Below are 25492 nucleotides of genomic sequence, written 5' to 3'. Positions count from 1 at the left end.
CAAATCTTAAGCTAAAGAACTGCAAAACTTAGGTCATCAATGAGTGAAACTAAATGTTTGTAATAATATTTATTAGAGTTTAGTTAATATCACTTCACGAAGAAAAGTCAGAATTTTGGGTTTAGTTATTTCAACTGTTTGTCTTTTAGTAAACAGTATCTTTATCCACAAAAGTAAATGTAAAATCTGCGTACACTCTACCACTTGTGAGACTTCGCATTGTACTTGAACTATTATTTTGAGTAACATCATTCAAGAAATGAGGAGAGAAAAATGAAGAAGTCCCTCTTTTCCTTTAGGAACAAATTTCATGTGAACAAGCTAATAATGTATGCCCTGATGGAAAGGAGTTTATTGTTGTCACAAACTGCAGAATATATTCTGCAGTTGGATAACAAGCCAATGATCACTTGTTCTATTTTGGATCATGGTTTCAAAATTTCAAAATCTTACCTAAGAAAAACCCTAGATTTACTCTAAAAAATTGAAAACATAATCTGTACAAACTTTTTTCCATAAGTTCCTACTACAATGAAGCCCTGAATTTCAGGCAACTGTCAATCATAGAAACCTGTGTTCTATCTCGTTTGAGAACAACAGGGCTTAATAAAAATTAGAGTTGTAATGCTAAATCTGGCTGCTGCGAGGATCCAATCTGTAAGCTAGCACTAGGGGATCCCGGCGTCTGGACTTGTACATTCAGGTCAGGTGGAACTGACATTCTGCTCCTCTGCTGAACAGAAGATTCAGGCCCTGATTCACCAGGAAGCCTCACATTCTGTTCTGTACAAAAGTCGGGATTTTTACCTTGTGGTAATGAATTTCCAGAATACAATGTTGCCCAGCTTTCTAACAACTTATTTTCTGCTGAAGTGACATGGTTAGAAAGTGTAGGATTAAATGGATTCTCTCTTCCTGGAAGCATTCCAAGTACTTGATTAGGCCTACTGGCCTCTTGTAGGCTTGCCTGTCCTTTAGATGCAGAAAACCTTGACAACTCCGCCTGAGGTGACGACTCATGCCCAAACATGCCATTGAAACCGTTTCTTGGCTGAAGGAAAGCTTTCTGTGGAGCTGGGGTAGACGCAGGATTTACCCACGAAAAACCCCCATCACCAGAACCCTGTCTGGTAAGCTCATTTTGACTATTCAATCTCTTGACAGCTTCAATGATTTCAGCAGAAGGATTGCACATTACAGCAGAACTTGATCCAGGAGGTGTTGGTGTTACAGGTCTACTAGAATGGTGATCAGCTGTCGAATTATCAAATGACTTCTGGATCCCTGCTGGACAAGCCGACGGCTCTATTGTCCCTCCACTTTCTCCCACCCATCCAGGACCAAACTTTACTCCAGGAGGCAAAATATTTTCCAACTTCTTAGAAGCCACTTTCCAAACAACAAGCCCAAGATTTGCAGCAAATCTTGCAAGGCTTCTCGCATAAGCATGCTGCTCCACATGAACACCTACCTGTAATAAAGCGAGATGGCATTTTTAGTCTCGGTAAGGCAAAGACTAACGTAACATCTCTGCAAAGAGATAAAGAAGGCTTTTGGGTTGGCAAGCAACTTTATGGGGGTAGGAGGAGGATGGAGACGATGACAAACAAAAGAATGATAAGAGATCAGGCAGGGAACTGGTTATCTCCAGTTGTTTGACTTATCCTGACCTGTCCTATGAAGTAAACTAAATTATGGAATATAGATAATATATAAGTCAATGTAGAAATTGGACAAACAAAGTGGGCCAGTATGTAGAAGCCAAATACTGGACATGCTTTTCTTGATTTTAAGAAAAAAAAAATGTAAGTTATAACAGATAGAAATGAGTAATTTCAATGGAAGACTAGAGCTAAGTATTCCCTATACTCTTTGATCGCAAAGGAAAAATTTTAAAAATAGAGTAGTAGTAGTGTCAGCTCTTGGTACATACAGCCATTAACTGCTTCATATCTCCGTCAGTATTCCACAGGAGAGATGGCTCCCTACAGGAAGCTGAAGGATGGAATTGTTGGTATGTGTCACGCCTGTTCTCATCAATAGAAAAATGTTTCTTTCCATACTTCATGTCAGCCCTCAAGATATTAGCTGCAATCAACAAGATAATTAGTCATTTTTCATCTAAAAAAATTGAAGAGGATTGAACATGGTGTTAAGTTTAAACCTGGAAACTCATTATTCCAATCAGTTGACCATTCAGAATAGCTTTCACCATTACGCGAGCGATGGGCAAAAGATGCATCAGTGGTAGAAAACATTGGCCCCCTTCTTAGATTATAAGAATTAGATCCAATAGCTTTGTCATCCCCACTAGCAGGAGTAGCACCTGAAGAATGCTCAGGGACAACACGATCTATTGGTGAATTTTCAACAGACTTTTTGAGGTTTTTGCTTGGAGGACGGCCTCTACGAACTACCTTAGGTTGTGGCGCACCATCCTCTCCTTCATGCCTCAAATTTTCAAAATCTCTTCTCGCCAGATCTTGAATGGATCGTGCCTACAGTAGGAAGTGTTAAGGATAAATCAGAAACAATGAAAAAACAAAAAAAGGAGTAGAAGGATGCTAAACAAACCTGCCGATAGTAAACTGTGTCTGCAGCATTATACTGCATTGCATTTGAACATATCAAGAAAACATCAGCCTGCGTGAATCAGAATAGTGTCAGTGATTTCAACATTATATTCAATTGTTTATATTCTAACAACAATTTTTGAGAGGTGGAAACATGAACAAAATCCCCTCCAACTGACTAAATCACACCCAAATGATTTATCAGAGAGATAGACGCATCACAAATGAACATAGGAAGCAAGAAATATGAAAAGATCTGTGTTTAAATTCAACAAACTTTACTTTATCCAGTGAAAGTAATTGTAAAACAACATAACTTTCCAAATCCTCAAAACTTCGAATGTCGAGACTTGTGTATATGCCATCTTCTTTTGGCCTTCATTCTAATTTTCTCTTTTCCGATAAGAGTACAATTTTATTGATGTGTAACGTTAAGAATGTGCTGGTGTGTTTTTTACATCTTAGGAATATTTTTTATTTTTTTTGCTTTTTATTCCACTAGGTAGCTCTTTATCTATTCTAGCACAAGCTGATATTAAATTATTGGCCACCTTAAAGAACCATCATAGAGAAGAACGTTAACTGACAATATAGAGTATTCCATTCACCAGCAAGCAAGTGCCAAATTTCGAATGCAAAATATTAGACACTCTTTGGCTTCTTCAGCAAGAACCAACTCACGACGCTAAACACGAAAATACATATGAAGTTCAAATAATGAAAGAGATCAATAAGAATTGAACACCCAAAGATTAAGTCAAAAGATTTTATATAAAAGGCTGATTACACCAACATAAAAGACAAACTCAACAAAGAGAGAGAAAAAGAAACAAGTCCATTGAGCTTCAGTTTTTACAAAGGACAACATGAAAAACAGAGTCGGTGTTAGTATTATAGTTTCCTGCTGCAAGAGAATACTGTTGGACACTACAATTAACCATCAAAATCCAAAAAGAAGAGTATTTCTGTGGTATCTTTAGGAAAACTCACCTAGCCCTCCATCTTCTCCTATTACAAATGTAAAACATGCCAACTATTTTCACTCTTCTCTAAACTTACACATATCCAGATATTATTCCTAAAACAGTGCAACATCATACTGGCAAACGTAATGCAAAATTCTTAATATTCCTTTATCTACTACACTTTTCTTTGATTTTTAACAAACTCTCCAACCATTTATAACCGAATCAAAAATATACTAACAGGAAAGTTAAGGGTGCTGTTCTCAGCTCACACTGCAATTGAAGGTATTTCAAATCAATCGACCATAAAAGGTGTCACCAAACTGAATCCATTATAATCCAAATACAAGCAACAGTGCTACAAAGTTCAGCTTGGCAAATCCATAACTGACCTCCAACTCTTCCAGGTGTGAGTAGAGTCCTCCATCAAGTTTCTTCCTTAAGGTTCCAAAATCCATCGGATGCTCTATAATCTCATGATAATCAGGTAGCTGCAAGGAAATTATTTCAACATCTATAGAGGATATAGTTACAATTCAACACGACTCGACCTGTTTAGAAAAGTACCTCATTCGGATCAACGGGATCAGAGAATACACCGTAAGTGTCCTTCCTGCATTTTTATTATTGAAAGAAGCTAATGCTTAAGTAAACAATATGGAACCAAAAGAAACAGCTCAAGTACAAGAAATACAAGGATATCCACAGAGAAAAGGGGAAAAAACATACTTTTGAAGTCTGTCAAGAATGAACACCAATATTTTTTTGTCTGGCAAAGGTGTTGTGGGTCCAGACACCAATGGGGATTCTGTCCACGAATAAACATCAGCAAATTAAATTCATAAAAAACGAACTTTTACTAGGAATTCCCAACAATTATTTTCCCTTTTTCTGTCAATTTCGAAGAATGTTAAAAAGGATTAGATTGTAACCATGCTGAGTGTCTGTCACTGTCAAAAGCTTTTCTTCCTGCAAATTTAAACACAACAATACGGATTCTTAGCACAATTATTATAAACTTAAATTTAAGTGGGTACCTAAAAGAGATACATAAAAACTGAAAGTTACACTAAAGGGTCTCCTTGAAGTTGATAATGGAGCAAAATGTCTCCACAAAAAGACACATCAAGTACAAGTGAAAAACACTAACAACTAAAACTGAAAAAAGGACCAATCTTTCAACTTTCTCAACAACTCATGGTGAAGAAGAAGAAGTATATATATATTATAAACTGGAAAGGGAAAATAAACCAAAACTAGAAAGTACCCAAATTCAAATTTATAGTAAAAAAAATAGGAAAAATCAATTCTATAGGTAAAAATATAGAAGAAAAATGTAGACCGAGTCAAAAAACATTGAGATCTTGAAGAAAAAAAAGGGGCGTTGAGGTTACGCGCCAAATCCCAAAAAAAGGTTATAGGATCACATCGAGGCACAGAAAATCTTCCCACGAAAAAAAAACAAAAAAGAAGAACAACCATCTTCTTCCTATTTTTTTCCATAAATAGAAATACATTGAATTAGGTCGCTTTAATTTTAATTTTGAATAAATTAAATTCCCCTCCAAAAAAAATTAAAATTGGGGGAAAATCACCACCGAAATCCAAAATACAAAATACAGTACCAGATCAGAAACAGCGTCATCAGATCTACGATCAACGGAGCTGATCTTCGTTGTATCAACAGACACCTCATGATTATCGCCTATTTCAGGTTCTGAATCAGCAGCAGAAGACGAATTCTCTAAATGTTGGTTATGATTCTGATTCTGATTCTGATTCGATTGCTGAGGTAAACGAACAACCAACTTGACTTTCTTCTGTTTCCTCTCATCCTCGTCTTCGTCTTCCTCTTCGTCTTCTTCCTCAAACTCCGGTGGCGGAGAATTTGACTCAAAATTAGGGTTCCGGCGAGAAGAACGGCGAACAACAGAGGGCTTATTATTTTCTCTTTTTGAAAGATCTGCTAAAGATGGCCTACCTTTCTTCTTCTTTCTCTTCATTTCCATGGCTATGGCTACTGTTTCTCTTGTTGTTTTCGCTATTGTTGTTACCTTACCCATTAACAACTTCTTCTCACTTTTTTTCTCTCTCTATAAAAACTATTTATTTATTTTGTTTTGTATCCTTATACTTTTTTTATAATTTAATTTCATATGTTTTTAAAATATTTTTGAAGGTAACGCGTCACCGAGGCGTTACATTAATATGACGAAACAGTTGTTCACTCACGCGCGTTATAACTCGTGACTCCTATTTATTAGCGTCTTCATTTAGTTATTGATTTGTTCATGAGTTATTGATTTGTCGATTTTAATAATAATTTTGATTTTATTTATTATTGGGTTATTAATTTTTTAATGATTTGAGAATTTTTTTTATGGATTAATTAATAGTAAATTAATAAATTATATTTATACTATTCGATATATAAAGTCTTTAACTTACGATTTAGTTTGTACTTTTTTTTTTGGTTGGGTCAAACTCTCGGTTATTCTATAATGTGTCAGTGTTTGATTTTGAACAAGATGCAATTGTCAACTTATTTGCATGGTTCGTTTTATTTGTCACACTGTTTCTAAGTGATTTTTAATGATTTTCATTTGTGTTACGATTAAATCGATTACGATAAATAACCAATAAATTGATAACTGATAAGTCAATATATAAATGATTTTATAGCGTGTCTATAAATTGATAACCAATAAATCGAATCAATGAACTTCAAAATCGAACTAAAATCGACCGATACGCAACTTTAACCACCGTAGTCTCGTAAGTGGAGTTTGAAGATAGAGTGCACATAAATTTTACTTTTATTTTGGACGTAAAAAAAATTATTTTTGATAAACATTCGACTCAAAAAAATATATTTTAAAGCAGATTAGAAAAAAAAAAGGAAAGAAGTCGTGACAAAATAGAAAACATGTTACCGTATCTCGAAAAGATAGAATATAATTTAAAAAAATACAATAATCAAAGTATAGAAAATCATAGATAATACAAAGACATTTAAATATGAGAAATTACACGATTAATACTAAAGACTATTAGTATTAATTATAAGAATTTATTTGATTAGCAAGGAACAAAACAAAAATTGGAAACTTGTGATATTCCTGTTAATTATGTTAAACATTCATTTGATTATAGAAAATGAAAAGTATAATTTAAACTATTTATAAATTTGGAGATGAAATACATACTTTTTAACAAAATAAAAAGATAAGTGAAGTCACATTAGCTAAAACGAGGCTATTGTTTGTTAGTATGTATTTTATAATATTCCCTCTCTGTTGGATTATAATTTATACTTAATATTTTGTCATTGTATATTTTATAATATGTTAGTTTGTTTTCCATTTCTTGTTTTGAAGTTAACGTGAGAGACTAGATGAGATTGCAGTCCAAAATGTAAATAATTTAGAGTTATTAGGCTTGTAATTTCAAGATAGTAGAATGCACTAGATAGAAATGTTATTTATATAATTAAAATCAGATAGTTGAGATTTAAAAAGGTTTTACTCAAAGTGTTGTGATACAAAATGCCTACAAAAATTAAAGATAAATTTAATTTGTGATAATGAATGTTGGGCTACTAAAATCTTACGTGTATATCTATTAGATATTGTTATGAAGATATAAATGTGCGATTATCTATGATTGATAAAATTAAATATGACCAACACTCGCTAAAGATGTCAAAAAGTACATATGGAAGATAAAACGAGAAAATATCTCTTCAAAATGGTTTGGAACATTGTCGACCTATCGCCTACATATGCATATATATGATATTGTGGTAAATAAATTTGTTAAAATGATGGGATAAACTTAAAATCACATATATTAAAATTATAAATTCGTGAACTCATATTCTGATAGAAGATTTCTACATATAATTTTATCTTTTGCAAAAGAAAAGGGAGTTGAACGGATTCTAGAGTTCTTTTTACTTGAAGTTTGGTATCTATTTTAAGATTTGATTAATTGTATTAGTGTTGAAAAATTCTAGTTTGGAGATGAAATATTACAAATACATAACTTATTTTATTATATTTTCTAAAATTTCCCACCATTTAAAAAAATTATACTCTCTCATATTTTTGAATACATCACTCTACGCGATGTATCAGGACGTTGAGTGATGTATCCGAAATCGAGACGCGACGTTTTGGAATGTATCCGGATTCCACCAAATTTAAGAGATTTTTGTTATTTATAAAAGAGTAAAGATGTGATATAATTAACTCTTGACACTGTGAAATTTGTGTAATCCCTACTTAAAAATGAAGCGATACTTATCGTGCTCTCCACCTCTGGGCCATCTTCATTCATAACTTCTTTATATTGGTATTGGGCTGAAAATCATCTCAGCCCAAACAAAATGATACTACCTTGTTAATTGTTAGTGTGCATGTGCATGTTGAATATTGGGCTTTTCTAATACAGATTTATGATCAGGCCCATTGCATAATTGAGTTCGAGTGATTTAGGAGAATAACCTTGAACTTGAAGATTAATGAATTTCGGATTTTTGACCTCATTTGATACATAAATTTAAATAAACTTTACCTAAATCCCATAATGGAAAAGTCTAATTACTATACATCCCTCATTGTATCAAAATTACCCGATTTTCCTTTTTTTTTCAATTTTTCTGATACATTAGTTATGTATCTGATACATCAATTTAGCTGTAGAATAATTAATGAAGATCATCTATTTATGGATAGTATCTTAATATAAGGTATGATTAGTTATTTAAATCAATTACTGATCTAATTAATGAGATTAATTTGGTTAAAAAAATAACGGTTGTGTACATGAAGATTCAAGCCCAAAAACAGAGCATAAATTCAAACCAAATTCGATTTCAATTTTTTTTCAGTTTTGCTGATACATAAGTTATGTATCTGATACATCAACTTTAGTTGTAGAATATTTAATGCATATCAGCTATTTATGGTTAATATCTTAATGTAAGGTATGATTGGTTCTTTAATTGAATTACTGATCTAATTAATGAGATTAATTTGTTAAAAAAATAACTTTTATGTTCATGAAGATTCAAGCAAAAAAACAGAGCATCGTCTCGAATGGAAAAAATAGAGCATCAATTCAAATCGAAGTCGTTTTTAATTATTTTTTCAGTTTTGCTGATACATAAGTTATGTATCTGATACATCAACTTTAGCTGTAAAGTAGTTAATGCACATCATCTATTTGTGGATAGTAGATTGAGATAAGGTATGATTGACTCTTTAAATCAATTACTGATCTAATTATTGGGATTAATTGGTTAAAGAAGGCAACAGTTATGTACATGAAGTTTCAAGCCAAAAAACAGAGCATCGACTCCAAGGAAAACAACAGAGCATCAATTCAAAACAAAATTCGCGTTTCATCAATTAATCGATGATTCAAAATCATCAAGAAAATTAGCCCTATATGCCGTGCCGAATCTCAATGGGTGGGATGGGATCTTCTTGATGGCGTATTCCATTCCCTGCATTGACATGAAAAATGGTTAAATACAACTTGAACTTTATACATAAATACGATGTATCATATGCATTAAAATATTTGATACATGAGATTCTGATACATACAGAAGATGTATCAGAAGCAGTAACGCTTTATAAATTATAATCTGATACATAAATATAGATGTATCAGAATCATTAAAACTTGATACAATAGAAACTGACACTTAAACACGATGTATCAGAAGTAGTAAATATCCAAACAAATAGCTTTTAAAAAACACACTATGTATCAGAAGAGTTAGCGCTTGATACATGATAAGCTGATACATAAATGATATGTATCAGAATCAAAAAACCTTCATAAAAACTTCATTAAAAAAAACCTTAATTGAACCCATACCTTTGGGAGATTAAGGCGTGTTGTAACCCATTCAATCTTGTTGTCTAGTTCTTTGGGTGCATGTTTAACTGGAGCGTTCGACTTCAATTTCTCACGTAGCTTATCCATTACTGCTGGATCGTTACGATGTTTGGATGTAACCTTGTCGTAACCTTCCCAAGATGAATCAGAATCAGGTGAAATAAGAATTTCTTGATTTTTATTTGACTGTTTGAGACCATGAACGGATTCCATATGCATCATTGAAGATATGAGTTACAAAAACAGAAAGATTTTGCAGAAGAAAGCAAATGATATCAATTTTAGAAGATTTTTCAAAGATTTACAAAAGAAATCAAACGATACAAATTTTAGGAGAAATCAGATTGAATGAGGATGAAGTGAGATTCCATATAAGGAAAAATTAAAATATACCTTAGTTAGAACCTTGAAATTGAGTAACAGATGTACTCATAAATTCAAAATCTCAAAAACTGATGAAGAGGAGCGAATTAGGGCGAGGATTTAGGGAGGAAGAGTGATGTATCAGTGAGGAAGAGAGAGTTAAAGGAAAAGGAGGGATTTTTGAATTTTTTGGGTATAATAGGGAATATAAGTAAATATGGTATTAGAATATGTGTAAAAGGGTAATTTTTCCTAAATTTAACAATTTTTTATTTTTTATTTTTGATTTTGAAGATTTGTCCATGAGACAAGCTAGGTCAGATATTCATCAAAATCATCCATTTCTAAGGTCGTCGGGTGGAATTTCTTGATCGAATTCCCTAGGCCCCAAAAGAGAAAGGTTAAGCTATTGTTTTTCACTTCGGAATGTACCCTATCAAGATTGCTATGGTAAGGAGCTTGAACAATTTTTTATATGAAAAAAGAAATCATAGATTATTTCAAGTTTTTTATTAGATTTTAACGTGATGACATATGATAATTGTACAATATGGATACAACAACAACAATCTAGTGTAATCCACAGCGTGGGGTCTAGGAAGGGTAAATTGTACGCAGACCTTACTCCTACCAAGGTAGGACGGCTGTTTTCGGGAGACCCTCAGCCTAATAAAGCATACAAAGACGTTAGATAAGGCTAAAAAGTGAAGAGGTCAATAAGTTCAAAGCTGTATGATAAGGCACATAACGGGGACGCTACAAATAAAATAAAGTAATAAAAGTACGGAAAGTAATAATTAATAGCAGACATCAGAGAATAAGAAATTATAGTGTATTAAAGCGTCTACTAATGCGATAGACTACCGTGACTATGCACTAGCCTTTTACCCTAATGTGGATCCTCCACACCATCCTATCTAAGGTCATGTCCTAGGTCAGCTGTAGTTGTGCCATGTCGTGTCTAATCACCTCTCCCAATATTTTTTCGGCCCACCCCTACCTCTTAATATGACTCAATTGTTGACAGAAGCTGATGATATGAAATATTGCATAAACAATATTGCAAATCATAATAATTGATAATTCTACATACCTAAAAGACACATAATAACATTTTAATAAGAAAAAAATTGTTGATTTGAGATTTTTCAAACAATGCCACGTAAATTATGGAGGAGGAAGTAGTTACTAATTTTTATGCCAGAATAATGAATAGCTGACATTTTAGTTGAAAAGAAGCTAGGTGAGAAAGTAATAGTACTAAGTACAATAATAATATAACAACAAAAGAGGGAGAAGTTAATTAATAGAATGATTGATTACCAAACTTTAGTAATTGTCTCAAATGGGAGGTGTTTTTTTTTTGGTTTAATTTGTACTAGCTCCTAATTATAGAGTAGATTTTAAGGGTTAAATGGGATAAATTTCATAGTTTTTCTGAGTTTTACTTAATTCAAATTGATTAAAATTTTAAACTAGATACCAAAAAATTAAGTGGGAAAAAAAAAAGGAAAAAAAAGAGGAGGGGATAAACTTGTAGCTTGAACTAGGAGCTGGCAGCGGTATTGTGATTTTTTTTTTGGCTATATATGCAAAACTAGGTGCACAAAATAAATATTTCTTATTCACGCAAGATTTAAAGTAAAGACATATATCTAAAAGTGTGATATATATAATCTATTCTAATAAAATATTAAAATATATTTTAATAATTTGAACCTATAACTTATAATTTATAAATCACATAAAAATAATTTTATCATTACTTCAACACTCGCCTTCATAGGTTAAAAAATTACTAACAATAAACATGGATATTTTAAACTTATCCGAACTGATCGATAGACAGACTCATTATCTTGCTAAATTCATATATATATATCCAGTGAAAAAGCCAAATACAATTTGAAGAACCAAACATAATATATACTATAGTAGTTAATAATTGTGCCGTCCTATTCTTAGTAGTACTCGAGTATTTTAAAGTAAGTGGTGAAAAAATGACAAATAATTATTTTTTACTACTTGGAAGTTTAAAATATATAGTGATTATTTTAAAATTTTAAAATAATAGCTAATTGTATAGCGGAACACCGATTTTATCGACGATCTTATAACAGTCATAATTTTAAAAAGATAATAAATTTAATAACATAACTTCAAAAATTTAGTATCTAAATTTCGACTTAGAACAAGATATATATCAACTTGACTAATTAAGAATATTCAGGAATACCGCCGTCAACTAATTATCTTCATCTACTTTAATTAGTGTAGCTTGTAGCTAGGGGCTATATAGGTTTGATTGATTTGATTTTTTATTAAAAAATAATTAAATTAATTGTTGAGTTTATTAAATTTATAATTAAATTAATTTATCATTGATTTTTTTTTATTTTGATTTTAGTTTATTCTTTCGATTTTTCTGTTTTTTTCCCCATTTTTTTACAAGTACATGATAAAAAAAAAAAGATCAAATTGAAGAGGTTATTCCTTTGATCGTGTGAATTAGTGTCGAAAAATTGTTTTTTTGATCGTATGATTATATTAGTTAATGACATCTCAAAAACAGTTGAATAAATAAAATTGAAAAAATAAAAGATTTACAATGGCACCTTCAAGACATTGTCTTAGAAAAAACATATCAAAAACTCATAAAAAGACACAACGCATTAAATTTTTTTAGTTATTGCAAGCCCAGATATGAAATAATATATGTAGACATTGAAAGTTATAAACTAATTTAAAAAATACTTACAAAACATATTATAATAAATATTTTTTTTTGTATATAAAAATATAAAATTATATATGTATATTATGTCTATTTGATTATGATTCGATTTGACTTTTTTTTTATTAATACCAAATCAAATCAATAATGATCTGTTTATTTTTTTTCAACGTCAAACCAATCAAATCAAACCACAAGCCAATTTTTTTTGTTTATTTGATTTGATTTGTCGATTCAGTTTAACTTGACGGTTTGACTTATACCCTCCTACTTCTAATAATACTGTAATTTCGAATTCATCTGAATCCAATATTTTTAACACATTATATATATTTATATGTAAAAAATTATTTAAATTAAAATTAATATTAAACTTTAAAAAGGCATACTGAGTTTAATAATAATAATAATGATAAAAGAACCTACATATTAAAGTCATAAAACTTAAATTAGTAGTGCGCCCGTAGGTACTAGAATAAGGACCGACTAGTAGTATACTATATAAACCATGTGACTACAAACATCATCTTCATCTTATTCTTGTTTTTATTTTATACAAAGTAAAACAAATTATTAGGATGTGTATAGCAGTGTTTATTTGGCAAGCACATAGTAGATATTCATTTGTATTATTGTTGAATAGAGATGAATATCATAATAGGCCAACAAAGGAAGTTCATTGGTGGGAAGATGGAGAAATTGTTGGTGGTAAAGATGAAGTTGGTGGTGGCACTTGGTTGGCATCTTCAAGAAATGGTAAATTGGCTTTTCTTACTAATGTTTTGGAACTTCATACACACCCTCATGCCAAAACCAGAGGTGATCTACCCGTTCGATTTCTTCAGGTACATATATTCATTTTTACATTGTCAGTGTTAGGTGTTTGCCTGACTTTCCTAGTATAATTAGATTTTTCTTTTCCTAAAAGAAAAACACAATGTCTCCATATTTGGCTGGTCATTTTTCTTATAGGAAAAGGTTAATGATTCTATAAATAGAGGTTTATTCCTTCTAACTTGGTAGCATTCACAATGTAGTCCTAATGGGCTTTGAGAGTTTTGTGTCTCTTTTTATTCCGAGTGAATTGTGTGAGGTTATTTCTCTCGATTATTTGTACTCTCATGTTTATAGTGGATTGCTCATCTCCTCTTGTGGACGTAGGTCAGTTGACCAACCACGTTAAATGTTTATCTCTCTTATGGTATATTTCTCGTTTGTCTTCTTACTCATGGTCATTCAAGGTTTGCTTTGCTAGCATCCGTATTACATCTAATTATTATTTGTTCTTAACAGTCAGTATATGTAAGTTTTTGTTTTGATTTATTATATCCAAGAAAGATGAGATCTAAACATATGATTCTTTTATCAAGTCATGTGAGGCCAAGAATCTTAGACTTAGATTCTTTTTGGTATCATTTATTACTACATTTAACTTATACGTACTGATAATATATATAATTAAAAAGAAAATCATATTATTTTGCAATTTAACTTGTTTAAGTTCATTACTTGCCTCAATTCTAAAGTTATTAATTTTACTTTACATTGTTGATAATTATTTATATTTACTTTTGAAATTCCTAATAATGTAAGAATTTTTGTACATTTATTTAGTAGGAAAGGCGACATCATGACAGATGTAGTTTTTGAATTCTAATGAAAACACAAATGTGTCAAAATCATCAACTTTCAATTAATATTAGATTTTTGAATCTATAATTTCAAAAGGATTATGAGTTTAGTACCACTAGAAGTTTAGAACATTAGGAATCAAGCTCATCAAGATTAAATAACGTTAAATACTGTCCTTATGAAGTATATGGTTAATAGATCAAGATTTAAATTGTAGTATATGGTGATAATAACGACATATTCAATGAACTTTCACCTCACTTGTGGAATGTACGCAGATTTTACTGAGTTAGAGAAGTTCTTTCTAAAATATCATTCGCTCAATTGCAATAATTGTAGTATATGGTGAATTTAAAAGAAATTAAATATTGTAAATTTGATTGCCATGTGCAGAGCCAAAAAAGCCCAATGGAGTTTGCAAAGGAGTTGGTAATTGAAGGGAATGAATACAATGGGTTTAATTTAATTTTGGCAGATATTGAAACTAAAAAAATGGTATACGTAACAAATAGGCCCAAAGGTGAGCCCATGACAATACAAGAAGTACAACCAGGTATACATGTGCTGTCCAATGCAAAACTGGACTCTCCCTGGCCCAAGGTAACAATTCTAATGGGCTTTCTACAAATTTGGGCCGGTTTGGCCCAAAATATCTATCGACTCTAGTCGATATACATAAATTATATATATCGAAGCTTATGTTATGCTTTTGGTTTTTAATTTCAGGCTCAGAGATTGAAATTGAATTTCGACAAAATGTTGGATGCTTACGAAGCGAATGACGAAAAAATTTGCGTCAAAGAGATGATAGAAAACTTGATGAGAGACACCATCAAAGCTGATAAATGCAAATTGCCTCGTATTTGTTCTACAGACTTGGAATTGGGACTTAGCTCTATTTTCGTCGAAGTTGACACTCCACTGGTAATTGATATTTTTTTTTAACGTTATGAATAATTTGTTTGTTCGATTTTAACTAACTCAAATATATGAGGATAAAGGTTGATAAATTATGATATATAGAAGTGTACATATGATTTAACTCAAACTAGTTTGATATTTGGATAATCAATTTTCATGCATTTTATTAACTTCTTTTTGTGTGTGTAAATATATAGGGATGTTATGGTACTAGAAGTACAGCAGCATTGACAATTGAAGTGGGAGGAAAAGTGAGCTTTTATGAGTTGTACCTTGAGAACAACATTTGGAAAGAGCAAACTGTCAACTTTTGGATTGAAAAGCTCCAAATGCAATAAATGTTGAATAATTTAATAAGTTGAGATATCTTACATTTTCATGTTTTGTTTTTTAATTCAAATAAGAAGAGCATAATATATAGTCTATGTATGGAATTTGCAATTTCCTTCTCTTTGGAAATTGTTATCCATAGTGCTTGTAGTTTTATTTTTTATTTGATCAGTTTCTAGAAAAGTTTTATTGGAAAACAAGTGTGCGTTTTTAGTTATTCTTTAGTGTTTGGTAAATAAGTAAAAAATATTATTCGAAGAGCATTTATATTTAAAACATTATAGAGGCGAGGTAGAATACCAAAAATGATCTTTAACGGCAATTAATTAACGACAATAGATTAATTGCCACTAAAAAGACTTTTTATAGGCAATTAACACTCTTTGTCAATATCGTTAAAGCCTATGGCGACATTAGATCTAATGACAATTAACTAATGTAGGTAAAGCCAGTAAATGTTTTAACACCTTTTTATTAATATGCATATTTATTGCCGATAAAAGTTATTTTTATTGTAGTGAGATGAGATAGGGAGTGGGAGTTCCAAGGTGGAAGAGGGTGGAATGTCAACGAGTGGAGGTTGGGGGATTAAGTTGGTGGGGGGGGGGGATAATAGATTTGGAAGTCATTTATGCGATTTGTTTTTCCTAATTTTATTAGGAAAGTGTTTTTAAGGAACTTGTTTTCTTAGAGAAAAAATTTTCCAAATATTTTGATCAACTAAACATGAAAAAATTGGAAAGAAAATATTTTCCTCCCTACCAAACACACAGTAATAGCAATGTAGATATAACATTCAACAAAATGCGACTTATATATAAATTGTCTGTGTTAAATATAAACTTACAATCACATTATTGAATCAAGAAGTCATTAATCACGACTTATGAATATTGCAACAGTCAAACATGACTTATAATAAATTGCGTTCAATTGTAATATTAGAATTGTGACCTCTTGATCACCTAACTAGATATTATATTAAAGACATCTAATTAAACTTAAATCGACTAAAAGCTTCTATTGCTCCAAATTAAGCCACTAGACCTAACAAAAATTCCATAACTTCCTTTGGTTCACGTAAAGAGTACAAAGCCTTGGTGTCTTTTGGAGTAGCAGTAACAACAATTGGAAAACCTTGTCCTCTTTTCCGCAATACCTGCAATATTTTTGAATATGTAAATTTTATTTTTTAAAAAACAAACACGTTGAAGTTTAGATATTTTTATGCAAAATGGAAGATATAATTTACCTTGAAAGCGTCTTCATCAGTTCGATCATCTCCAATATATATTGGGAAGACATTATCAGAGTTTCCAAATCCAAGATTTTTTAAGAAATATTCCAATGCATGACCTTTGTTCCACACAATATTTGGTCCTATCTCAAACACCTATTAATTAAAAAAAATGTTTTGTATAATTTTGTTAATTTAACATAAAATTTGACTAAACAGGATATAACACATAAATATTTAATAAATTCATTGAAAAAAGATTACCTTTATTCCTGTTGATACACGAAAGTTTGGGTGTTCTTTTAAGATAACAGAAATGATATTCTCAACTGCGCCAAAGTCCTAAAATATTTTGGGTTCATAGTTAATCAACATGTAAAATTCTTAATATGGAAATAATTATGGGTTCATAAGTTAATATTTATTGAAAAAAATTCGCATGCAAATTAAGATTTATGTAGCAAATAATATACCTTTGAGTGAACATGTCTGTAGTGTACAGAAATGCAGAATTTGTTGTCTTCAATATTGACCCCTTTGATACCTTTAGTTGTCTCAGTCAACAGATTAAGAATCTAATAATTGAAACATACATAGGGAAAAAAATGTTTAGAGAAAGAAATTAAGAAACATTTATTGAAAAAAAATAGTAATTATTTTTTTCTAAATAAATATGTGCACTTCACCATCAAGAAAGGTTATAAAACTTTCAACTCCAAGTTAACTGGAAAATCATTATATATACCTTCTGTTTTTCGGGCAAAAACTCAATCACAGATTGATAGAGAACAACCTTATCATCCTGAAATTCCCAACAACAATGAATTAACGACTTTGAAATATCAGATAATACACACAATCAATTAAAATTCATTGTAGAAAAAAACAACCATTTCATTTGAATTTGTTGAATATGAGGGAGCTTCAATATCAAGTCCATGACTTCCAGCATAATAAACATTTTTCAATTGTACAAAATCTTGTACCTAAAATCACACACACAAAAAGTAAGTAGGATTAATCATATCTAATTATAATTTGACTTATTAAATTATTAATTTTATGTATGATTAATTAATAATTAAAGTAAGTAAAATATATACAAACCCTTTCACGTTTTCGTCCACTGATAATTGCTGTAGGAAATCGATTAGCAACTTCACGTAGCGCCATTCTCATCTGCAATTTATATTAAATTCTCAATTAATTCAATAATTACAAAAAGTTGTATAAATACCATAGAGATATTTACATGTGATGTAACAACCACAATTATACTTTAATTCCAAACAAGACTAAGTCGGTAACAAAAACATATTCAGTATTTGTATTTAAATTTATGAGTATTGGATTTTAATATAGGAGACGTTGGTAAATCATTTTTATATATATTAAGTGAAGTCTTTTAACATAAGTATAGAATTTTGACCTAAACTAATATTTTTTGTCAAAATAGAAACTACTGACATAGATTTGATGCCTCTACTCAGTTATATAAACCCTCACTGATCATATATGTATTAATATAAACCAATCTCAAGCAACTATCAAAAGGGCAATTCGATCGATGGTTGGTGCACAAAGCATTAATATGAGTGATGTAGATAACCTAACCTAATATAAGCATTAATGAGTGATTTCACGACTCGAACACGCATGATCTATAAGTTAGATAGAGAAAATTTTATTGTTGCTACTAAAAAAACAAAGAAAACCTAGCTAGTGGGAGTGTATATAATATAATATATATATATATATATATATATATATATATATATATATATATATATATATATATATATATCCCATTCTTCTCTCCACGTAAATGCATTTTAATTAAGTAAGTAATTCACACTCCCTCTTTTACCTAATTTTAAATGTCTTGACTAGAAATGAATGTTAAGATGAGAGTTATAAATCTTACTATTATAATTAAAGAAGGATATATATATATGGTCAAAAAGTGGAGAATTACTATGAGATTATGAAAAATTTGATCTTCCTTTAATAAAACCGATAATCTCTATTGAATTGGCTAATTGCAAGTAAATACTTTTTATATAAGAGTGAATACAATTTCGAGAGAATTCAAATACAAAAAATTAACAAGACAAGTAAATTATTAAAATTGAGAGAATTTAATTAAATATATACCTTGTCAGTCATGAAAGCTTCTTCAGGGTTAGGCACAATATCAGACAAAGTGCCATCATAATCCAAGAATATTACTATCTTTTTCCCTTTTGCTATATTCATCATTTCTTCAAATTTTTCCAATGCACAAGGATGCTCCACCTGAATGAATTAATTAATTTGTTCCAAAATTCAACTTTGATTAATCAAAGTTAGATTTACTAATATATAATCAGAATTAACATTTTCACCTTATGATAAAAAAAATATTAAAAAGACTTACCAGCCAAGTTGCATACTCAATTGAGAAATCATTTCCACCTTCAATAGATGAGAGTCTTGCCAATTCCATAACTTCAGTCAATCTGAAACAAAAAAAAATATCTAGACCATCTTTTATATATATATATATATATATATATATATATATATATATATATATATATATCGATTATTCTAACGATTTGGATTCCAATCTTTTAAGGTTTTCACTCATTTAATTAATCAAAATATATAGAGTATAGTAGGACTAAGATCTAATTAAACTTGACGACTATTGTCAAAAAAAGTTCAAGTAAATATGGTATAACTCATAAAACTAAATTTCTAGTAGTTAAAGACTTGAACATAATTCATTAAACATTGACATTTTTGGTGAAGAAGTTTACAACAACCATGTTTGAAGAATACTAATAAAAAATACTTAACCAAACAAAAAGTACCCAAATCAAGAAAATCCACATATGTGGCTAGAGTAACATTTCGATTTAATCAAAACAAATGATGCTTAATTATCATAAGCTTGTGTTAATTAATGGAAATTACATACAAATTAAGAAGAAGGAAAAAGGAAAAAAAATTACCTTATATTTATGGAGAGGAAATTCTTTCTTTTGCCACAGTTTATTTTTTCTGTCGGAGAAGAGGGAGTATATGAAGGAAGATTTTGAGCCTATTTATAGGAATTAAAGTGGGGAAAAAAGTATATTCCTTACTATATTATAGTCAAAACAAGTCTAGATTCACATTTTTTAATTACACCGTGAGATTACACAGGTTATATATATTGTTTTTGTCTCATTCATTCACTTTTTCTTGCTATATTTTGTTTTTTCTAGAGTCAAACTATATGACTTTGACCAATATTTTAACATATTTTTTCATTATATTAAGAGATGAGAAGAACGACAACTTATAATATTTTTCATATAGTTTTCGAATATCTAAATTTAAAATTTTAATTAATGAATTAACGTAATTCAATTTGACTCTAAAAATCAGTCAAATTGACTCTCATAAAGCGAAATAGGACAAGTAAAAATCTATGGAGGGAGTAATATTGTAGTCAAACAAGTCTAGATTCAAAATCTTTAATTATAACCTAGGATTACACAAGTTATATTGTTCACTTTTTTTTTTTTTATTTGTCATATTTTCTTTTTAGGGTCAAACTGTATGAACTTTGACCAATATTTTAAGATGAATTTTTCAAATCATATTAATATGAGAATAATTGCAAGTTATAATATTTTTCATATAGTTTTTGAATAGCTGAATTAAAATATAAAATATGAAATTAACCTAATTCAATTTGGCTCCAAATTAAAAATTAGTCAAACTGACTCCCATAAAGTTAAACATGGCAAGTAAAAATGAGCGGAGGGAGTAATATTTTAGTCAAAACAAGTCTAGGTTCAAAATCTTTAATAATAGCATGGGATTACCCATATTATGTTGTTTTTGTTTAATCACACAATCATAGGGTTATTTATACTAGTTGTGTGAAAACATTCTTTAATTATGACGTATATTTTTTTTCTTCTATTGCACAATTAATGACTAACTATTTAGCAAATCGAGTCAGAGATTTGTGAATTGATTAATTATATCAATGTTTACCATAACAGTATATTCTGAAAATATAACTAGCATTTATTTACATTTATATTTGGTAACTAATTGGTGGGTTTCCTTTTTAAAAAATAAATAAATTATTTCTTCATGAAGAAGTAATTTGTGGACACTTGGTCAAATGTTAACAATGGAAAAACATCAGTTCAATCTACTTTCTAATATTAATGATTTCTTCGTATCATATTCTCTTACTTAGCTTTATGAAACTTATACCTTAATTAGATAAAATTAGACAAAATTAAGATGGTCTAATAATTACTCCCTCCGTTCCATATTAGATGAGCATCTTACTAAGGATGTCAATTTAAATAAAATGATAAAATCTTTCAATGTATTAATGATTTCTTAATCACCGTGTAAAATTGGAAGTGTCCATCTAATATGGGACGGAAGTAGTAATTAAGTTGCATAAAACTTTCCAATGATTAAGAATTAGGTCTTGATCGAGATCTAAGTGTAAATGGATTTATATGTCCAAAATTCCATTGGTATCCTTAGAATTTAAATTACATACAAAATGTTTATATAAACATACACAATATTATTCCTTAGAATTTAAATTACATACACAATTTAAACAATTCAATTACCCGAGTAATGTTTATCATAAAAGATTACTTGTAATTACTATATAATTAAACAATTCAATTATATAAATATATTTTATATTCTCAATACAAAAAAAAAACATTTTTTTAAGTAGTTATCATATTCTTAATTAATTACTACGTACTTGATTATTTATTTTGAATTGTGTGATAATGTATTCTTTTCACTTCATTTTTTTTCTTTTTTTAAAACACAAACAATAAATGGTCGCAACGATTTAATATAATGCATTTTTATTGTGTTATAATCCCAAGATCGATCCTATAATTGATTATAGATTTTAAAGTTGAAACTTCAAATTAATTTGAAAAATTGAGTTTTTGAATTTGTTTGGACATATATTTATTTGAAAAAATATATAAATAAAATTTTGCAAGTGAAAGTCCAAAAACTCAAAAATTGGTATGATTCAATTTTTTGAGAACTTGAAAATATTTGAAGATCAAATTTTTAAAATTTGATCAAATTTCATGATCAAACAGATATTTGATGATAAATTTTTAAAATCTGATTCAAAATTTATGGTCAAACGCTAACTAGCTAAATCAATTAAGAAAAAAAAACACTTCAATTCATTTGCTTCAATTAACTTTCACCTCTATAACGTCCCATTGGGCAGGGACAAATTTAAAGTGTTGCTTAATATAGGTTTACGTACCCTAATAATATTTGCTTAACCACTGTTTATATATATAAATATTTAAATTGTAAACCTAGTCATCAATAGCTTGAAGTCATTAAAAGAACACGTAAACTTTAAATTCCAAATTTGTCTTTGAATCTGACTTGAATTCCTTTCAGCAGTGACAGAACCAAAATTTTGACTAAAAATATCAAAATATAAATAAGTAAAATAGCATAAAAGCCAAGAAGTGCCAATATGTAATATATGTGGCTCCACCACTGCCTTCCAATACCAGACCATTTGGTTTCCGGATGAAATTGAATCAATTATATATTACTCTCATAATATAGTGTAATTTCTCTTTAGACTATATGTTCCCATTTGTACGAAAGACATAACACTATATAAACACGATTTCAAATAAAAATTCAATGAAATAAACATGTTTGTGAACATCACGACACAACCATGCATTGATCAAATTTTTGCATGGTGTCTAGCTTTCTCTCCATCTTGTTAGTTTCCATCTATTTAATTATGTATTCTTAATTAACTTTTATAGACCTTAATGAGAAATATAATTAAAGCTACACCTTTGTTACTTTAATAAATATATACTTCAGGAGAATATGTACTTTATATTAATATCATAATTAAGTCCACCAACTATAGTATTATAATGCGCCTCTCAAAAATAATTGGGACCAATGATAGTTGAAGTAGCTTTTGTAGTTTGTATTTTGTAAGTTTTATATATTAATTTCATTTAATCCAATAGTTTAACACTGTTTAACTTTTAATCTTCGACACATATAATTATAACTTTTTATCTTAGAGCTCCTCTGGATTGATTTATAAGCTGTTGATAAGTTGTTTTAAGTTTTTTTTGAGTGTTTGACTGGTCAATTTAAAGTCATTTTATGCTTAAAATAAGCTCAAAAAAATAATTGGATTTATTTGACTTAGCTTATCTAAAACAGTTTATAAACTGAAAACAACTTATAAGCTGTTTTAAATAAATTCAGCCAAACAAACACTTAATTTAGTATTTCCTAGTCAACTTATTTTTTTTGGCTTATAAGTTATTTTCAACTTATAAACTATTTTAAATAAATTCAGCCAAACAGACAATTTTGTATTTCCTAATGACAATCTAAATTCTAAAGTAAGATTTTTCGAAACAAGAGAATTGTCTCTCAACTTTTTTGCAAATGTATGTTAATTTCTAATGTGTTCAACCATATATACAACGAAAAAATTCCACCAATTTTGACAACTAATAAAGTGTTTATGTTGGCTTCAAATGTATCCACGTGGGAAATATTACAAACATTTTTAAGTTCTTTTTTTTTCCGACAACACTTTAAAGTTTTAAAATCCTCAAAGTAAATGACCATTTCATGTATATTTGTAATTAAATATTTTAATTAAGGTCTCTTTATTAAAGTCCATATCTTTGCAATTAAATAGATTTTATTGCTTAGAAACTGCCCAGTACAGTGTGCTTGTCTTTCAAATCACTGAAACATTTGCTTGGATTATGCTATTTATTTGTTTATTTTATCCGATGAATGATAATTATTTTTTAATTATTCGATTTTAATTTTTAAAAGAAAGTCTTAACATAACTAGTAAAATTATAACTATCTGACCATGAGGCCATCACAGTTTAGAATCCTGAAAATAATAAATAAAATTGTGTATAATAGATCCTTGTGATTTGATCATTCCTGTAAAGATAACTTAATGTACCTTTTTAAAAAAAATAAAATAATTGATCTTTGTAATTCACCAGGTGTGATACAAAGACGCAATATAATTCATTTTATACTTTAATTGCTAATTATAGTGCAAATTCGATGTGTATACTAATATAACAAAGTCACGAATTGTTCTTTTAATTAAAATTCATGATTGAAAAATAAAGTTCAGGGAGATTTTGCAGCTAAACGTGGCATTATCCCATTGGCCCAACTAGTGAATGATCATGTGGAAAAAGGGTAATAACTTTTATTTTTATTTTCAATAAGTAGCTTTTCAGTTTCATTTTGTTTTATTAACTATTTTATGATCTAAAGTTAAGTTTAGATCAGAGATAAAGCGCATGGTAAAAAGACTTGTCTAAATAGTGGAATCCATAGTAAGAAATATAAGATTTTATATGAATTAAATTCCAAAGAAGCAAACAAACGTATTTAGTATAATCTCGCAAGTGATGAGATTCAAAAGATATAATTAATATACATAAATTTTATTTTTATCTTTGCAAGATAGATGTCTGGTACATGATTGTAAGAAAAAAGACAACAAAGTAGTAATATACAAAATAAATGCATCAACAGATAACAATAAGAATAAAAAGCTATATGATAACTAAATAATAATACTAAAAAATGATAAGAGGAGAGAAGGAGGCTAGCCCGCTCCCACTCCCACACAAAATACGATCTTAATCCTCGTCCTTCATATGCTAAAACTGAATAATACTAATAATAATAATAAAAAAAAAACTTTGGCCAACCTGAAAATGCTATTGGAATGTTAAAACTATTTATTCAAAATATTCACTCATCTAAAAATAAAATATTATCACTATACAAAAGTTAAAACTATATTTTTATTTAGTTACAATTATATTATAATGGTGAAAATGTCCAATCGTATCGATGTTACACCACATTCTTTATTATTATCAAACAACTCAATGATCAAAGATCCAATTCAAATTTCATGATGATTTTTATGATCACGTGAGTAGTCTAATTAAAGGTTGATAAGTACTTACCCCTCCACTGAAATATATGAGTAATTCTAAATCCATAGGCTATGTGCAGAATATAGAAAGAAGGAAATGATGCGTGGTATTCTTAAAAGTAGTCAATTTTAAGTTGTTTTTGTTAATCCCCAATTAATAGTTTTTTTTAAAATAACCTTGACTTAAAAAGAATAGTTTAGAAGAACTTTTGTTATTCATCAGACATACATTCTAACCTTTGTCTATAAAGCAGAATTATGGTCAATTGAGCAATTTCACTATCTTAAAATATCATAAACTTCTGCCTACCAAATTTCTGAAGCGGAGGCTATTTTTTCTCTAAAAAATTATTAAGCCGGTCTAGAAAATCAACAAGACTCAGCACTCCTCGTGGAGGTCATTTGTGAACTTAACCCCGTAAAAGTCATATCAGAATGAAGGAAACGGAAGAAATGGGCCAAATTTAATCTGTTGAAACTGTGTTCTTGTCAAACAAGCCTAAGAAGGAACCCATGGGCCATGATTATGTGCAGTCCAATGCAAAGCTGGACTTTCCTTGGCCCAATGCCTCATTAACCAGTTGAGTAATTAGGACTAATTATCATCTAATTTTATCTTCTTCGAATAACAATTGGAATTTCTCTATCATGCGTAATTTGAAATATTTTCTTCTACTATTGGATATTCTCTTTAAGCTCAGATATTGAAATGAAAATTTTAAAATGGTGCTAAATGTAAAGAAAGTAAATGAAATAGTTGACGAGGAACGCCATCAAAGATGAGAAAAATAA

General features: G+C 29.6%; 3 protein-coding genes across 3 annotated transcripts; 1 reads left to right on the top strand and 2 right to left on the bottom strand.

Annotated features, from left to right (window-relative positions):
- Nucleotides 1–330: 330 nt before the first annotated feature.
- LOC129902737 (uncharacterized) lies at nucleotides 331–5660 on the bottom strand. Its single transcript, XM_055978113.1, has 9 exons — nucleotides 5164–5660; nucleotides 4471–4507; nucleotides 4268–4346; nucleotides 4106–4151; nucleotides 3931–4029; nucleotides 2575–2643; nucleotides 2165–2498; nucleotides 1934–2088; nucleotides 331–1471 (listed from the first exon to the last, which is right to left on the bottom strand). Exons 1-9 carry the CDS (start codon nucleotides 5599–5601, stop codon nucleotides 614–616), a joined length of 2115 nt encoding a protein of 704 aa, XP_055834088.1. The 5' UTR covers nucleotides 5602–5660; the 3' UTR covers nucleotides 331–613.
- A 7439-nt stretch (nucleotides 5661–13099) lies between these two features.
- Nucleotides 13100–15584, top strand: LOC129903415 (uncharacterized). Its single transcript, XM_055978967.1, has 4 exons — nucleotides 13100–13390; nucleotides 14571–14777; nucleotides 14904–15101; nucleotides 15296–15584. Exons 1-4 carry the CDS (start codon nucleotides 13124–13126, stop codon nucleotides 15434–15436), a joined length of 813 nt encoding a protein of 270 aa, XP_055834942.1. The 5' UTR covers nucleotides 13100–13123; the 3' UTR covers nucleotides 15437–15584.
- An 865-nt stretch (nucleotides 15585–16449) lies between these two features.
- On the bottom strand, nucleotides 16450–19158 carry LOC129904246 (probable trehalose-phosphate phosphatase 6). The gene is made up of 9 exons (XM_055979788.1): nucleotides 19082–19158; nucleotides 18820–18960; nucleotides 17773–17844; nucleotides 17556–17651; nucleotides 17411–17467; nucleotides 17139–17240; nucleotides 16930–17007; nucleotides 16681–16821; nucleotides 16450–16587 (listed from the first exon to the last, which is right to left on the bottom strand). Exons 1-9 carry the CDS (start codon nucleotides 19148–19150, stop codon nucleotides 16462–16464), a joined length of 882 nt encoding a protein of 293 aa, XP_055835763.1. The 5' UTR covers nucleotides 19151–19158; the 3' UTR covers nucleotides 16450–16461.
- Between the last annotated feature and the right edge of the window lie 6334 nt (nucleotides 19159–25492).

The sequence above is a fragment of the Solanum dulcamara genome, chromosome 9, assembly GCF_947179165.1.
Source record: "Solanum dulcamara chromosome 9, daSolDulc1.2, whole genome shotgun sequence".
NCBI classification, from domain to species: Eukaryota; Viridiplantae; Streptophyta; class Magnoliopsida; order Solanales; family Solanaceae; genus Solanum; species Solanum dulcamara.
This window is presented reverse-complemented; position numbering and strand designations above follow the sequence as displayed.

Bases quoted from the DNA above. Each gene is read 5' to 3' on its own strand.
- LOC129902737 (XM_055978113.1), bottom strand. From the start codon at position 5,601: ATGGGTAAGGTAACAACAATAGCGAAAACAACAAGAGAAACAGTAGCC. The intron at 4,152-4,267 runs GTATGTTTTTTC...ATAAAAATGCAG, and splicing joins ATTCTTGACAGACTTCAAAA to GAAGGACACTTACGGTGTAT. The intron at 2,644-3,930 runs GTCAGTTATGGA...TGATTCACGCAG, and splicing joins CACACCTGGAAGAGTTGGAG to GCTGATGTTTTCTTGATATG.
- LOC129903415 (XM_055978967.1), top strand. From the start codon at position 13,124: ATGTGTATAGCAGTGTTTATTTGGCAAGCACATAGTAGATATTCATTT. The intron at 13,391-14,570 runs GTACATATATTC...TGCCATGTGCAG, and splicing joins TACCCGTTCGATTTCTTCAG to AGCCAAAAAAGCCCAATGGA. The intron at 15,102-15,295 runs GTAATTGATATT...GTAAATATATAG, and splicing joins TCGAAGTTGACACTCCACTG to GGATGTTATGGTACTAGAAG.
- LOC129904246 (XM_055979788.1), bottom strand. From the start codon at position 19,150: ATGGAATTGGCAAGACTCTCATCTATTGAAGGTGGAAATGATTTCTCA. The intron at 18,961-19,081 runs GTAAGTCTTTTT...TAATTCATTCAG, and splicing joins TTGAGTATGCAACTTGGCTG to GTGGAGCATCCTTGTGCATT. The intron at 17,468-17,555 runs GTTGTTTTTTTC...TGGGAATTTCAG, and splicing joins CAACAAATTCAAATGAAATG to GATGATAAGGTTGTTCTCTA.